Source organism: Staurois parvus, unplaced genomic scaffold (assembly GCF_062004578.1).
Source record: "Staurois parvus isolate SC_StPar_1 unplaced genomic scaffold, SC_StPar_1.0 ptg000064l, whole genome shotgun sequence".
NCBI classification, from domain to species: Eukaryota; Metazoa; Chordata; class Amphibia; order Anura; family Ranidae; genus Staurois; species Staurois parvus.
This window is the reverse complement of record NW_028317860.1, coordinates 7,722,351-7,737,684: the sequence shown is the minus strand read 5'-3', so window position 1 is coordinate 7,737,684 and position 15,334 is coordinate 7,722,351. Positions and strand designations below refer to the sequence as shown.

Genomic DNA, 15,334 nt, shown 5'->3' with positions numbered 1-15,334 from the left:
TGCTGCCAGGTCCAGAGTGTGTCATGGGTCCCTGTGCGGCCTCCCATTGCTGCTGTCTCCATCGCCACACTCTGCCATGTGCCACTTTCAGGTCTCCTCACACTGCTGGTGGGTTCCATTTTGTCATAGGGTGCTGGCAGATTACGGGCCTCCCATTGCTGCTGCCAGGCCCGTAATCTGCCATGGGCCCCCGTACCGACTCCTCATGCTGCTGCCAGGCCCGTAATCTGTCATGGGCCCCTGTACCGCCTCCTCATCCTGCTGCCAGGTCCAGAGTGTGTCATGGGTCCCTGTACGGCCTCCCATTGCTGCTGTCTTCATCGCCACACTCTGCCATGTGCCACTTTCAGGTCTCCTCACACTGCTGGTGGGTTCCATTTTGTCATAGGGTGCTGGCAGATTACGGGCCTCCCATTGCTGCTGCCAGGCCCGTAATCTGTCATGGGCCCCTGTACCACCTCCTCATGCTGCTGCCAGGTCCAGAGTGTGTCATGGGTCCCTGTACGGCCTCCCATTGCTGCTGTCTCCATCGCCACACTCTGCCATGTGCCACTTTCAGGTCTCCTTACACTGCTGGTGGGTTCCATTTTGTCATAGGGTGCTGGCAGATTACGGGCCTCCCATTGCTGCTGCCAGGCCCGTAATCTGTCATGGGCCCCTGTACTGCCTCCTCATGCTGCTGCCAGGTCCAGAGTGTGTCATGGGTCCCTGTACGGCCTCCCATTGCTGCTGTCTCCATCGCCACACTCTGCCATGTGCCACTTTCAGGTCTCCTCACACTGCTGGTGGGTTCCATTTTGTCATAGGGTGCTGGCAGATTACGGGCCTCCCATTGCTGCTGCCAGGCCCGTAATCTGTCATGGGCCCCTGTACCGCCTCCTCATGCTGCTGCCAGGTCCAGAGTGTGTCATGGGTCCCTGTACGGCCTCCCATTGCTGCTGTCTCCATCGCCACACTCTGCCATGTGCCACTTTCAGGTCTCCTCACACTGCTGGTGGGTTCCATTTTGTCATAGGGTGCTGGCAGATTACGGGCCTCCCATTGCTGCTGCCAGGCCCGTAATCTGTCATGGGCCCCTGTACCGCCTCCTCATGCTGCTGCCAGGTCCAGAGTGTGTCATGGGTCCCTATACGGCCTCCCATTGCTGCTGTCTCCATCGCCACACTCTGCAATGTGCCACTTTCAGGTCTCCTCACACTGCTGGTGGGTTCCATTTTGTCATAGGGTGCTGGCAGATTACGGGCCTCCCATTGCTGCTGCCAGGCCCGTAATCTGCCATGGGCCCCCGTACCGACTCCTCATGCTGCTGCCAGGCCCGTAATCTGTCATGGGCCCCTGTACCGCCTCCTCATCCTGCTGCCAGGTCCAGAGTGTGTCATGGGTCCCTGTACGGCCTCCCATTGCTGCTGCCAGGCCCGTAATCTGCCATGGGCCCCCGTACCGACTCCTCATGCTGCTGCTAGGCCCGTAATCTGTCATGGGCCCCTGTACCGCCTCCTCATGCTGCTGCCAGGTCCAGAGTGTGTCATGGGTCCCTGTACGGCCTCCCATTGCTGCTGTCTCCATCGCCACACTCTGCCATGTGCCACTTTCAGGTCTCCTCACACTGCTGGTGGGTTCTATTTTGTCATAGGGTGCTGGCAGATTACGGGCCTCCCATTGCTGCTGCCAGGCCCGTAATCTGCCATGGGCCCCCGTACCGACTCCTCATGCTGCTGCCAGGCCCGTAATCTGTCATGGGCCCCTGTACCGCCTCCTCATGCTGCTGCCAGGTCCAGAGTGTGTCATGGGTCCCTGTACGGCCTCCCATTGCTGCTGCCAGGCCCGTAATCTGCCATGGGCCCCCGTACCGACTCCTCATGCTGCTGCCAGGCCCGTAATCTGTCATGGGCCCCTGTACCACCTCCTCATGCTGCTGCCAGGTCCAGAGTGTGCCATGGGTCCCTGTACGGCCTCCCATTGCTGCTGTCTCCATCGCCACACTCTGCCATGTGCCACTTTCAGGTCTCCTCACACTGCTGGTGGGTTCCATTTTTTCATAGGGTGCTGTATGGCCTCCCATTGCTGCTGCCTCCACCGCCACACTGTGGCTCCACACTCTGGTTTTGGCCCCGTGACTGCCCAAATGAGTGAAGTGTGCGGTGATTCTAAGATCGACGGCACTCATCTGCATGTCATACTGACTGACAGTATTATTTCTCTTCCCCAGCAGACTCCAAGGGCATTTAAATTAAAGGTACAGTGTTCTGCACTAATATAAAGGCTCTCTGAAGCCTAGAAACACCCTTTTTATAAGTTAAATTCGCAGCGAATATATTCGACTCGAATCGAATTTATTCCGCGAATTCGCCGAATCAGCCGAATCGAATTTTTGAATAATTCGCTCATCTCTAACTGTAACCCAACAATGTGCAGGTTTATATCATCTTGTGTTTTTGTATTGTACAGTTTACCAAGCTGTCTAAATATGTTCATGTTTCTTTTGTTTCTGTTCTCTTTTATAGTGATTGTGGATTTCTTTCACTGCAACGTTCACACCTAAAGTGTTGTAATTTTGTTCTGAAATAATGGGTTTTGGCCTTTAATAAAAATTTACAATAATAATGAAAAAAAATAAAGTGTCCTGCACTGCAGTAGAAAAGCCTTTAAGTCTAATACATTCGGTGTGCTCTGATGGTTCACAAAATGGCGGCTTGTAAACTTCTGGTGTTGTGGCTTGACGTCATCGGCCCACCCTACGTGTTACATCACAACACGTGACTTCATCAGGAGATCCGGAAGCAAAAGGGACATCACCGGACCCGATATTATTCATTTTTTTAATAGACCTTATTTTAATTAAGAGGTTATGGATGGTTGGTGAGTGCAATATATTGTCGTATGGTGGTGGAGCACAAAGAATCTGCATGGAGCAATTTATTTGGCACCAGAAGATTATACACCATTGTTTTTGATGTACAGCCTGGAGTGGGACTTTTGTTCTTGTTTATGTTCTTGATTTTGGACTAATTAATTTATATCACTTTTAGGTTTTTATGTTCCTATCACAGTTGGAATATTGTTCTCCTATTACGTATGTTTAGCGCCATACCTTATTTTATTATATGGTCACAAGTGATTTCTCAATCCAAGGGGCAGCTAACATTTTTTGTATTATTGTTATTTTTGTTGGCACACTAAATGGTTGAGTAATTACTTATATTTTATTGCATTGAAGATACACTGTTTGTGTAAGGTAGTATATATTATTTTTTTGAATGTAAATAGAAGGCGCTTAGTTTCTCACTAAATATGTTTTTTTAGGGCTTGCCCTCTCTGCCACTCAAAAAAATGCTGAAGCAAATTTCAAAGTTAAGTATATCACTGTGCACCTGCTTGTGACATTTATTTCTACATTGGCAGTGATGACAGAGAAAGTGTCATATGAAGTGAATATCCTTTACAGAGATTAGTTTCCCTTCCAGTTTACAGTCTTTTCTACATGTAGCAGTATGTGTGGTTTGGAGTTTCCTTGTGGTAATCCCCAAAACACCTGCCATGGCTGTAAAGAGGTAGGTAGAGATGAGTAAATTATTTCAATGATTTAACCCAGATATGGGTGATTTTCTAGAGCAGATAGTCCCATATTTTTGACAGTTTGTCCTAAACGTTTTGTGTCAATTTTATGCTGAGTAATTGAAGTGAAGGCCAGGACTCAAATATAAAGTCTTATACTCTGTTTTACTTATGACATCTGATTATATAAACACAGTACTGTTTTGGGGATACACAGGGTTAATTGTTGTCACTTTAATACAAGGGGCCTTCATGTCCCTGAAACATTGGTGTATTTATATGATCACATGTGATTAGCAAAGCACAAAAATTCATATTGGAGTGTTGGTATTCCTTCGGGTACAATGCAGATGGCGCCACTGTTGGCTGTCACCAGACTTTGACGTACAAGGCTTCAGAGGCATGTGTGCATGATAGCATCATATAATTTTCAGATTGTGGTGCTATATTAAAAGTCACATCCTTAGTTAATAGCTTTACCGCATTGCAGGAGCACATGTTTAGAATTGGCCTTTATACCCACACTAGGTGCTGATACATCAGAATTGCAAAACTGTTAAATTTGTTTTTGATCTTTGTTTTCTCTGCTGCTGCTTTAATTAAAAAATTAGCCACACTTTGCACTCCCACAAAAAGGCCATAAAAGGGTTGAACCAAAAGCAATGGCTATCTTTTTTCTCTGATTCTCAATGTAATAAAATTATAATTCTAATAGTTTATAGTAGTAATGCCTAGAGATCCCTGCTAACATGTTCTGTAATCTTCTGGAATTATTTGGCAGTCCTGAAACCTGGGACTTTTTGACAAGCAAATTTCTACTTCTGCTAGGCATTTTTCACTTAATCCTATCCCTTTCTGCCTCTTTTGTCTTAATCCTCGTGCACATGAGAATGAGAATATCAGATGAATGATTGTCCATTTTTATTGCATGCTCGTCCATATCAACTCCCTCTTGTATTTAACTGTATTGTCTCCCACTACCATGTAAAGTGCTGAGCTGGCGCTATATAAATCCTGTAAATTAATAATAATAATATCAAAAATGAAGAGGTTATTAAAGTTACAAAAATTCTGGTATGACAGAATGCAGCTTCAGAAGTGATGTAATGTACTGTATAGTATTGTAATGCATTCTTTTGCTTCCAAGCGTGCATGGTCTTACTCAATTTTTTTTGGACAAATACTGTACTAATTAAATGAAAATCATTTGCTCTGGTGTCGTACAAGAAAAATGTTCATGCTTGTCCCTTTGGATAATTTCGTATTAACTGACGTGATTGGCTCTCGAAAGCTGTGTACTAACGATCAGATTATCAGACAATCGCTTTGAAAGCAGTATTTTTTGTTCAATTTTCTCATTGTGTATACTAGGCATTAGTCGTGGTCAGTAAACACACCAATCACACCTAGGAATCAATAGCAAGGTGATGGATCCATTTTCCTCCTAGATTAAGTAGATATTTTCATATAGGAGTTCTGACTTCTCCTGGGATGCTACTAGTTAACTGTAAATTTGTGCTGGCATCTCTTAGAATCAACTAAAGTACCTGTAGGTCAGTTTTTGAGATTCTTTACCGGATGGATTTTATTCTTAACAAACCCTTATCCTCTATTGCCGGACTCTAGTTGTTTGGCTGCTGTGTTGATACAAAGTCTGCAATACTTTCCCAGAACAAGAATGCTGATTAAATGTTTCTACTGATGTCACTAGCTGCATGCTTTTTCCAGGTGAATGGCTATAAAAGTATTAATGACAAAAGCATCTGGGCAACTACAATATAAGAAGGTTAACAAATAAAAATAAATGTGTTCAGATTCTTTAAATTCTCCGTAAACATTCCTAATCTGAACCTTTACTTTTAAATAAATCCCTTCCTGATCCATGCTACTGTGAAGGTAGATTTTTGTGTGCTGGATGTGGACTTTGAGAATCAGCTCAGGGTCCAGGAAGATGTCAGTTCTATCAATGCCCCTAATGAAATAAAAGTATTAAAGGACTAGAGTTGTTGAAGAGTGATATTACATTGCAGACCAGAAATGTTGTCTAAATTAGGAGTTGTAGAGATTCATGAAAGCTACAGCCATGCTTCTTTCTACGTGCATATTGCAGCAGACTTCACACAATGACAAGTACAGTAGGCAGGGAAAAACTGATAATTGCATTCTCACCTACAAAAGACAAATACCTCAATTCCTGTATGGGCTGAAATGAATATGTTAACATACTTTCATAAAATGAGGCATCACATTTCTTACCATAGTATTCAGTTACTGTCAAGCTTTAATGTAACAGTTTGTTTTAATTTGGTGGTAAAAAAGAAAAATGTAGAGTCACCATTTAGAAAATAATAGCAAATGCTGCTGTTTTAATCTATTAACCTGTATCTCTTTGTGGCAATTTAGACTCTTCAGATAATTAAGTATTCCTTTTTAATACCATTTTCAAACAAATGTGTGAACAAATCTAGAAATGTACTGTAAGTTTAATATTTATTTAATATCTAATCATCAGTTTTAACCTCATTGTCATTCTATCAGCTTTATTTTATTTGGAGGGGCAATTGAAGACTCTTAAATATTAAAGTCATGTTTTGAGTTTATACTACTGTATTTGGTTGAAAGCAATCAGTTCCCAAGTGACACTGAGTAATGTGTATATGTGTTTTGTGAAATAATTATGCATTTCCCCAAAGCCATGTTCTGAAAAGTACATGACATAGGATAGTTTAGTAAAAGGCATGGATTTTAATGTGCCCAATGGATAATGGCTATCATGGTCTTATACCCTTTAAGAGATCCTAAGTATAACAGCTTTAGGAGGGTTTCCTATTACTGACAGATAGTATTTGATGTCTAATGCAGACAGCAGACAGCAGAAACTCTGACTTGTTTTTGACCCTTGCTTTGCTTTTTATGGCTCTCACTTTGAAAGTATGTCAACAGTTAGATCGAATTATTGTCACCATGAAAACTATGTTTTCTTGCGTTACTTGTTCAAAATATGGAATGCAACTGTGGATGGTTTACTTGGCCTGTATGACGCCAGGATGGAACTTCAATATTGACTTAGTGCATACTTGGAATTTTACCTACTACAGCAAACTTTTCTTGATTTCCCTTGCCCTAGTTTTAGATATTATCTAAGGAAAAATATGTTCTCCCCATTCTGCTATACTTTATACACAGTGACAGCTTTGTACTATGAGTTCGTAAACCAAGCATTGTAGGTGACCTGTTATCATGTCTTGTGTAGCTTTAAATCTGTGCACTCACTTCAATGCACATTAATGTTATTCTATAGCTTTTCTCAGGCATGGAATGGCATTCAAAGAACAGCATTATTTTATGTTTACATCTCTATGCTGAGGAGACTTGAGTGGTGTCAAGATATATATTGGTCACAGTAGCCGTTGTAATTATCTTGGGGTTTCTAGATTCGCTACCAGAGTCTCAATATCTTTACTTAGGGAATAATAATTTTAAAAAAGAACATGCATGCTCAGAAATAAATCAATATTACAGACTACAGAGACAAGGAAATACAGGCTGTAATAACTTCAAATCTTGGGACTGCTGAGGACAAAATCAAGTAAATCATTACAATAATATAATGAAACATAACAGATTGATCTATGTAGCTACTCTGTATCTATCTATCTATCTATCTATCACTGATACAAATGAAATGCACAGCTGTTAGCAATGCCTCCCTGTCAGTTCCAAGATCTAATGTCTGCAATTGTTAATAACACTTAAAATATCACAGAACTACAAATATATTGAATACATCAATGCTTTTCCTGACTTCTCACCCATCAGATAGCACTGTAGGCAAAGAGCAATAAAATCTATGCACATTTATCTTAAAATCTCAGAGGGCAAGTTGGACACATACCCCTCTATTCCACCTCTATATTTGGTAGCTCAAGTGATATTTGTGCTGGGCCCACCAATCTATTAAAATGGTTCTGCTGTCAGTGGCATCACAAAACAAAAAGTCACTGGGTAGTTCTTTTTCACTGCTCCTCTGAACCTACAGGCCCATACAAAACACTCCATTACTCCCCATTTACTTAATGCAGCAAAATCTTTGATCTTTTTATATTAAAAATGGCAACATGTGCTGCCCCTTAAAACTTTGGTTCCAAACTATAGACCATATCTGTGAAATGGAAGCTCTCACATGTGAGTTACATCCACTTTTAACAATATCTGGGCATGCTGGCTAGCATTCTAGACCAATAAACAAAGGTAAAGTGAGCGCTCATAGTACAAAAAGTGGCTAGGACACTAAAGGAAATCACAATAACCTCATATAATAATAAATAAATAAAGTGCAGCGCTAAACATAAAAATCAACGTGATAATATAAGTTCGTATAAGAGTTCGTTCAATCAATAATATTCATATATAGCACCAGTATAAAATTTCCACAGCTGTAGATATCTCATAATAGCTTATGACAAGAGAATGGGAGAAATGCGCACTCACCGACCGCGCATAGGAAATGTGCATATAAGTATCAAATGGAGTATGAAACAGCAGGTAGATGGTGAGGCATCCCTCAGCAGAAAAGGTCATCAAGCTTGGGTGAAGTAGTAGATCAGCTGGACTCAGAGGAATCCCTTAAGGATGTATGGATAAACAACCTGGATACAGGGCTCCCTCCTCTTGATGTAGGATATAATGGAAGTGGTGCTGTGGATCTAATAGCCCCTCGATAGGGGGCCAAAAAGAGAGGAAGTGCCAATAGTGTAGTATTTTGGTACTTTATTGATAAGATAAAAGAGCGTAGTGGTGTTGTAGGGCATAAGAGATAATAACAATGCCAAGTGATGAAAAGAAGCAAAGTATTCCACAAACCCTATAGTAAGATGGCCGCCGGACCTCCTTGTGGTCCTGGCAGCGATGACGTCACACGCTGTCAGCTCCTCCTAAGGCTTTTCATGCTAAGGCACATCGTAAGAGGGGAGGGAAGGTTGGCCTCCTACATCCAGAGGAGGGAGCCCTGTATCCAGGTTGTTTATCCATATATCCTTAAGGGAGTCCTTTGAGTCCAGCTGATCTACTACTTCACCCAAGCCTGATGACCTTTTCTGCTGAGGGATGCCTCACCATCTACCTGCTGTTTCATACTCCATTTGATACTTATATGCGCATTTCCTATGCGCGGTCGATGAGTGCGCATTTCTCCAATTCTCTTGTCATAAGCTATTATGAGATATCTACAGCTGTGGAAATTTTATACTGGTGCTATATATGAATATTATCGATTGAACGAACTCTTATACGAACTTATATTATCACGTTGATTTTTATGTTTAGCGCTGCACTTTATTTATTTAGCATTCTAGATCACGTATACAAAGATTATGTGAGCCCATAATAATCCTATGGGTCAGGGGCGGACTGACCATTTGGAAACTTGGGCACTGCCCAAGTGCTCGGGGTCAGTAGTGGGCCCCATGAGATGCCCCTGGTACCTTTTTCATAGGCTTTTTTGAGTTTGGGCAAGGACACAGGGGCCCCATGATCCCCTATTGCCCAGGGGCCCCATGAGTTGTCAGTCCGACCCTGCTATGGGTATTAATGCTTATTACTAGTTGTCATTTACTTTTCGTGCACCTAACTGGGATCTCTTCCTTTAAGCATAGCGCTTAACCTCCTTCCCCCCCCCCCCATTTCTTTGTATCTGTTTGCTCATTTTATTCTTTTCCACTCTTCTTTTTCTCTCTCCTCTTATACCTTGTCTTAAGGTTGAAACTTCATTGAGACAATTGTTATTGAACTTCATGGGTGCATTACTCATGACTGTTTTCTTTCTTTTTGCAACCATATTATAAGTGTCTACCTTGCCTACCTTTAGTCTTGTCGGTGCCAACTGCTATTATACCCTTTGGCACGTTATATATGACTGCTCTACCACATGATTTGGGTGCATTTCTATGTTTCAATAAACATTTATTTAAAAAAATAAATAAAATAAAAATTCACCTAAAATATCTACAGAAACCAATAGATTTTACATTACAGATTATATCCGTTTTATTTAAATTCTAATTGTGATGAGTACTGCTCAAAAAAGAATGTAGCATCTGAAATGTATGGCTGTGGTCATTGATTTTAGGCTCAGTACTAAATAAATTACAATTTTATCTGAAGTGGACTTTGAGTGCTAGACCTTCCCATGTTTCTTTGGTGGGTTACTGTACTTTATTCTTTGCTTCAGTCTATAACATTTAGCCTAGGTTCACAGATGCGGTGCGGCACATCACATGTGATTCACACAGGAACCGCACTGCATTCCTGTGCAAATCACATGCAATTTCTGCGTGGTGCAATTTGAGCAATACATTTTGCACCAAGATAGTGCAGGACCTTTTTTTGTCTGCACCAGAATCAGATCACATGGGTATTCACCTGCGATCCGATTCTGCACATCACACTGCATGTTTTGAACCGATTTCGGGGTGTGGAAATCGCACAGAAACCGGTGCAAATTCTGCACTGCATCAGTGTTAACCCAGGCTCAGACTGATTCAGAGTAGCAAAATAACATATATGAGAGCTCATTCTAATAAATGTTAAACATTTTGACATGCCTATAAATATGTTTAATCATAGTTTAGACAAGTACACCAACAAATAGGTAATTATTTATTTATGATAATATTATGTGAGAAAATTAAATAGTCTATAGTTACACATAGGAGATAGGAAGAAAAAGGCGCTTCTAAGTGCAATAAGTCCAATAACTAATAAAAATGGTTAAAAACACTTACAGCAAAGGTAAGGGTACAAGCTCATCTGTATGTCAGAATAGCGGGGCTCCTGTCACTGTGAAATCAACCCATAGTGCTGGCCAGCAGCAGCAGGGGGAGCTCAGGAAGTGCTGGAAAGATGGCCAATGCTCTTCCGGGGCTGCTGGAACGCACGCCAGCCACGTGAAACGCAAAACTGGAAGTGACGTCAAAGTGGATGTTACCGCGTTTCGGAGCATGTGTGGGACACTCCTTCTTCATGACCATGTCCACAAATAAATAGAGCCAGTTAAATAAGGAAAGGGAGCGGGAATAGGGTGGTGCTGAGGGATAGGGAGACTTGATATCTAGGCAATGATGGATATGATAGGCGGAACGGACCAAAGATGAATAAAAAGAGTGACTGCAAATGACTGGTCGGGCTGCCAATATAAGAGACCAACAGATATATTAATTAATTGGGAGATGCTTGTCATGAAACTGTGAATAAATTACATTAGTAGATGAAAAAAGAAAAAGGTTGTTGCACAGTGACAGTAGCGCCCCCTAGGTGGCATTACAATCAGCAATAGTACTAACTGAAACATCTTTCAAAGAGTGACATAGTGCATATATAAAAGAACCTGAATCTAAGATGACTTTATTTACCTTACATGTTCTAAAAGGGAAAGAGAGGGCGCAGCCATGGTAAATTAATCAATTAAATAACCAGGTGGAAAGGGACACAGCATGACGATATGAGATGAGATAGTTGGTTCGAGGATGGTGTTAAATATGGAATGATACCAGTGAGACTAACCAAGCTAAAAGCATAAACCCAATCATTTGCCTGTGGTAGTAGATACACTGCAATGTACTGTGCAAAAAGAAAAACTGGAATAAGGAAGCTTAGAAATAGTGTAATGGCATCAGCTCTATATAATGGTGTTAATCTCAAGGTATTCATTTAGACCCCTCCCGAGGATAATACATCAAGAGCATAGATCCAATAGGTCTCCCTCTGGCACAGGCGCTGACATTTTTCTGCCTTTGGGAGATCAGCGGGTATAGCTTCTATCACCCACACCCTGAGACCTTCGGTGGATTTACCATGATGTACTAAAAAGTGTCTAGGAATGCTGTGTTTGTCTATGCCATCCTCAATGAGGCAGTGATGTTCACCAACACATTTTCACAAGATGCAAATGGTTCTGCCTGTCACGGATCAACGGTCGCTGCCACCAACATGCGACAATCGCACGACCCCGACTAACAGTAATACGTCACGCCCACGGCGTCAGACCCCAGACCTTCTCACCAAACTCGTGACCGAAGGACCGGCCGATCTAAAACTGCGGTGTGACGCGCGTAACAAGGCCCCACCCAGCTGCACCCTGCACAGCGATTGTCCAGCTAATGGGCTACAATCGGTGCCTGCAGCCTGAATGCGCTTGTTACTGGGTCGGGTTAATTTCGCAACTAACCCTTCACACTGCCACCACCGTCTTGAAATGTACAGAGAAGACGGACTCTGTCAGAGATACACTATAATAATTGAAAAGTCACCTGTCCAATATGGTCAATTGGGCAGGGAGTAAACAAACACAGTAGCGTCTCTTCAAAAGGCAGGAATTCGTGAATTGCAGGTAAGCGCTTAAAAACAGTTTAACACTTTCAGAAAGAAAGATTTATTACTAAAAGAGTCAAACAGGTGCAATAAAATATTTACAAAGAGATGTCACAAAAATATATATACAGTGGGGATCGAAAGTTTGGGCACCCCAGCTAAAAATTTGTATTAATGTGCATAAAGAAGCCAAGGAAAGATGGAAAAACCTCCAAAAGGCATCAAATTACAGATTAGACATTCTTATAATATGTCAACAAAAGTTAGATTTTATTTCCATCATTTACACTTTCAAAATAACAGAAAACAAAAAAATGGCATCTGCAAAAGTTTGGGCACCCTGCAGAATTTATAGCATGCACTGCCCCCTTTGCAAAGCTGAGACCTGCCAGTGTCATGGATTGTTCTCAATCATCGTCTGGGAAGACCAGGTGATGTCAATCTCAAAGGTTTTAAATGCCCAGACTCATCTGACCTTGCCCCAACAATCAGCACCATGGGTTCTTCTAAGCAGTTGTCTAGAAAACTGAAACTGAAAATAGTTGACGCTCACAAAGCTGGAGAAGGCTATAAGAAGATAGCAAAGCATTTTCAGATGTCAATATCCTCTGTTCGAAATGTAATTAAGAAATGGCAGTCATCAGGAACAGTGGAAGTTAAAGCAAGATCTGGAAGACCAAGAAAAATATCAGACAGAACAGCTCGCAGGATTGTGAGAAAAACAATTCAAAACCCACGTTTGACTGCACGATCCCTCCAGAAAGATCTGGCAGACACTGGAGTTGTGGTACACTATTCCACTATAAAGAGATACTTGTACAAATATGGTCTTCATGGAAGAGTCATCAGAAGAAACCTCTTCTACGTCCTCACCACAAAAATCATCGTTTGAACTTTGCAAATGAACATATAGACAAGCCTGATGCATTTTGGAAACAAGTTCTGTGGACCGATGAGCTTAAAATTGAACTTTTTGGCCGGAATGAGCAAAGGTACGTTTGGAGAAGAAGGGGCACAGAATTTAATGAAAAGAATCTCTGTCCAACTGTTAAGCATGGGGTTGGATCAATCATGCTTTGGGGTTGTGTTGCAGCCAGTGGCACAGGGAACATCTCACGAGTAGAAGGAAAAATGGATTCAATTAAATTTCAGCAAATTTTGGATGGTAACTTGATGCCATCTGTAAAAAAGCTGAAGTTAAAGAGAGGATGGCTTCTACAAATGGATAATGATCCTAAACACACCTCGATATCCATGGGGGATTACATCAAGAGGCGTAAACTGAAGGTTTTGCCATGGCCTTCACAATCTCCTGACCTCAACATAATTGAAAATCTATGGATAGACCTTAAAAGAGCAGTGCGTGACAGACAGCCCAGAAATCTCAAAGAACTGGAAGACTTTTGTAAGGAAGAATGGACAAAGATACCTCAAACAAGAATTGAAAGACTCTTGGCTGGCTACAAAAAGCGTTTACAAGCTGTGATACTTGCCAAAGGGGGCAGTACAAGATATTAACTCTGCAGGGTGCCCAAACTTTTGCAGATGCCATTTTTTTGTTTTCTGTTATTTTGAAAGTGTAAATGATGGAAATAAAATCTAACTTTTGTTGACATATTAGAAGAATGTCTAATCTGTAATTTGATGCCTTTTGGAAATTTTTCCATCTTTCCTTGGCTTCTTTATGCACATTAATACAAATTTGTAGCTGGGGTGCCCAAACTTTCGATCTCCACTGTATATGTATATAAAGACACAGCAGAGATAATAATAAGAAAATTACAGGGTTAAGTTACTCGCCCTTAGCCTGGGTTTGCAGATCCAAGTTGCAGAGCAGGACGATTCTTTATCTCCTCCTTCGATGTTAGCTGGGAGATCTGTATAAAACTCAAACTAGCTTGTCTCTTCTTAAAAGTCCCTCTCAAAGGGAGGGGGGCTCTGACTACACGTTTTGGGAGTGGTCAGTGGGAAACTCTGAATTAAACTACAGCTTCATACCCCATGATATGAAACATACAGTTGACCTGAGGAATGTTCAATTCTCTTTCAAGTCCGGGAGAGAAGCTATCTTATCTTGATTACCATGGGGGAGAAAGTTACACTTCTGGCAAACTGCTGCACCAAACTAGGGATGCTTAACCTGGGCTGACCCACACCATCTGTCAGGAGATAACGTTTGCCTCTCAGGACTGGAGGGGAGTAGGGAATGAGGGCTGAGGAATTTCCACTAAAGGCAAAGGAAAAGGGGAGCTCCGCTTCCAACTCTGATGAGCAAGTTTGCTACACTGCCTACATAGTGCAAACCACAAGGGCAGACCAAACAATAGACTACAAACTCAGATAAGCATGTGTAGGACATACCTATAATTGAAAAATACATAAAGAGGCACTATTAGCTTTTGTGGATTTTAGTTAGGAGCGACTTTATTCTTGATGTTGTGGGCTTTTCTATAGGAAAACCTGAGTTTTACTGATATGGAGTGTGTCAAATGTGGATCCTGAAGTAGTATAGACCATTGTTTGCGCACCACCTGTTCCATCTGTGCATGACGGCTATGGAATTGAGTGGTAAACCTGAGAGAGGACTTTCCACCGCCCTCTTCCCTTATTTAACTGGCTCTATTTATTTGTGGGCATGGTCATGAAGAAGGAGCGTCCCGTACATGCTCCGAAACGCCTTACTGCCCACTTTGACGTCACTTTTGGTTTTGCGTTCCACACGGCTGGTGTGTATTCCAGCGGTCCTGTAAGAGCGTCGGCCATCTTTCCAGCACTTCCTGAGCTCCCCCTGCTGCTGCTGGCCGGCACTACAGGTTAATTTCACAGTGACAGCAGCCCCATTATTCTGAAATACAGATGAGCTTGTACCCTTACCTTTGCTGTAAAAGTTTGTAACCCTTTTTATTAAAGTTATTGGATGTATGGCACTTAGAAGCGCCTTCTTCCTATCTCCTTCCACTACAGAGTCAGCTTCACACTGAAGTGTTGCACAGTGCTTAGTCCGTTGTTGGATCACATCAGCTGACATCTCTCATATGAAGGTCTCCAGAGCAGAAGCGCCCTATCCTTTTTTCCTCCTATAGATACACATACACACTGTATATTATCGTGGAAAAAAATATTAGTACACCGATTTCAAAGTATCCTTATAATTAACTACGTTCTTTACTGAGCTTTAGTTTATGAAGCCAATTTTAATTATTTTACACACTGGACAGCTGTAATGCTTTTCGTGTGAATACCCATCTGCTGTTTTTTAACTTTAAATGCCTTTCTCTGTATTTGTTCCTCAAGGTATCCCTCTTGTATTGCAAGATTAATCTTTTTTAACCTACAGTATACAGAACAGATGGAACAGTGTCAAGCAAATATGGCAAATGCTATGCCAGAAGTGTTAACTTTGTACAGTGTA

The 15,334-nt window shown here is 41.8% G+C and overlaps 1 protein-coding gene across 2 annotated transcripts in view; it reads left to right on the top strand.

Moving 5' to 3' along the window:
• Window positions 1-3,437: 3,437 nt before the first annotated feature.
• The window catches only part of LOC149469690 (uncharacterized), a 217,326-nt gene continuing 205,429 nt past the window's right edge, over window positions 3,438-15,334 (top strand). Inside the window, exon 1 of one of the 2 annotated variants that reach the window (XM_089668834.1) lies at window positions 3,438-3,551. In XM_089668834.1, coding sequence (XP_089524960.1) covers window positions 3,492-3,551 — 60 coding nt within the window. In that variant the 5' untranslated portion in view covers window positions 3,438-3,491. The remainder of the gene's footprint in view (window positions 3,552-15,334) is intronic. The other variant, XR_016311531.1, reaches the window with a different exon arrangement.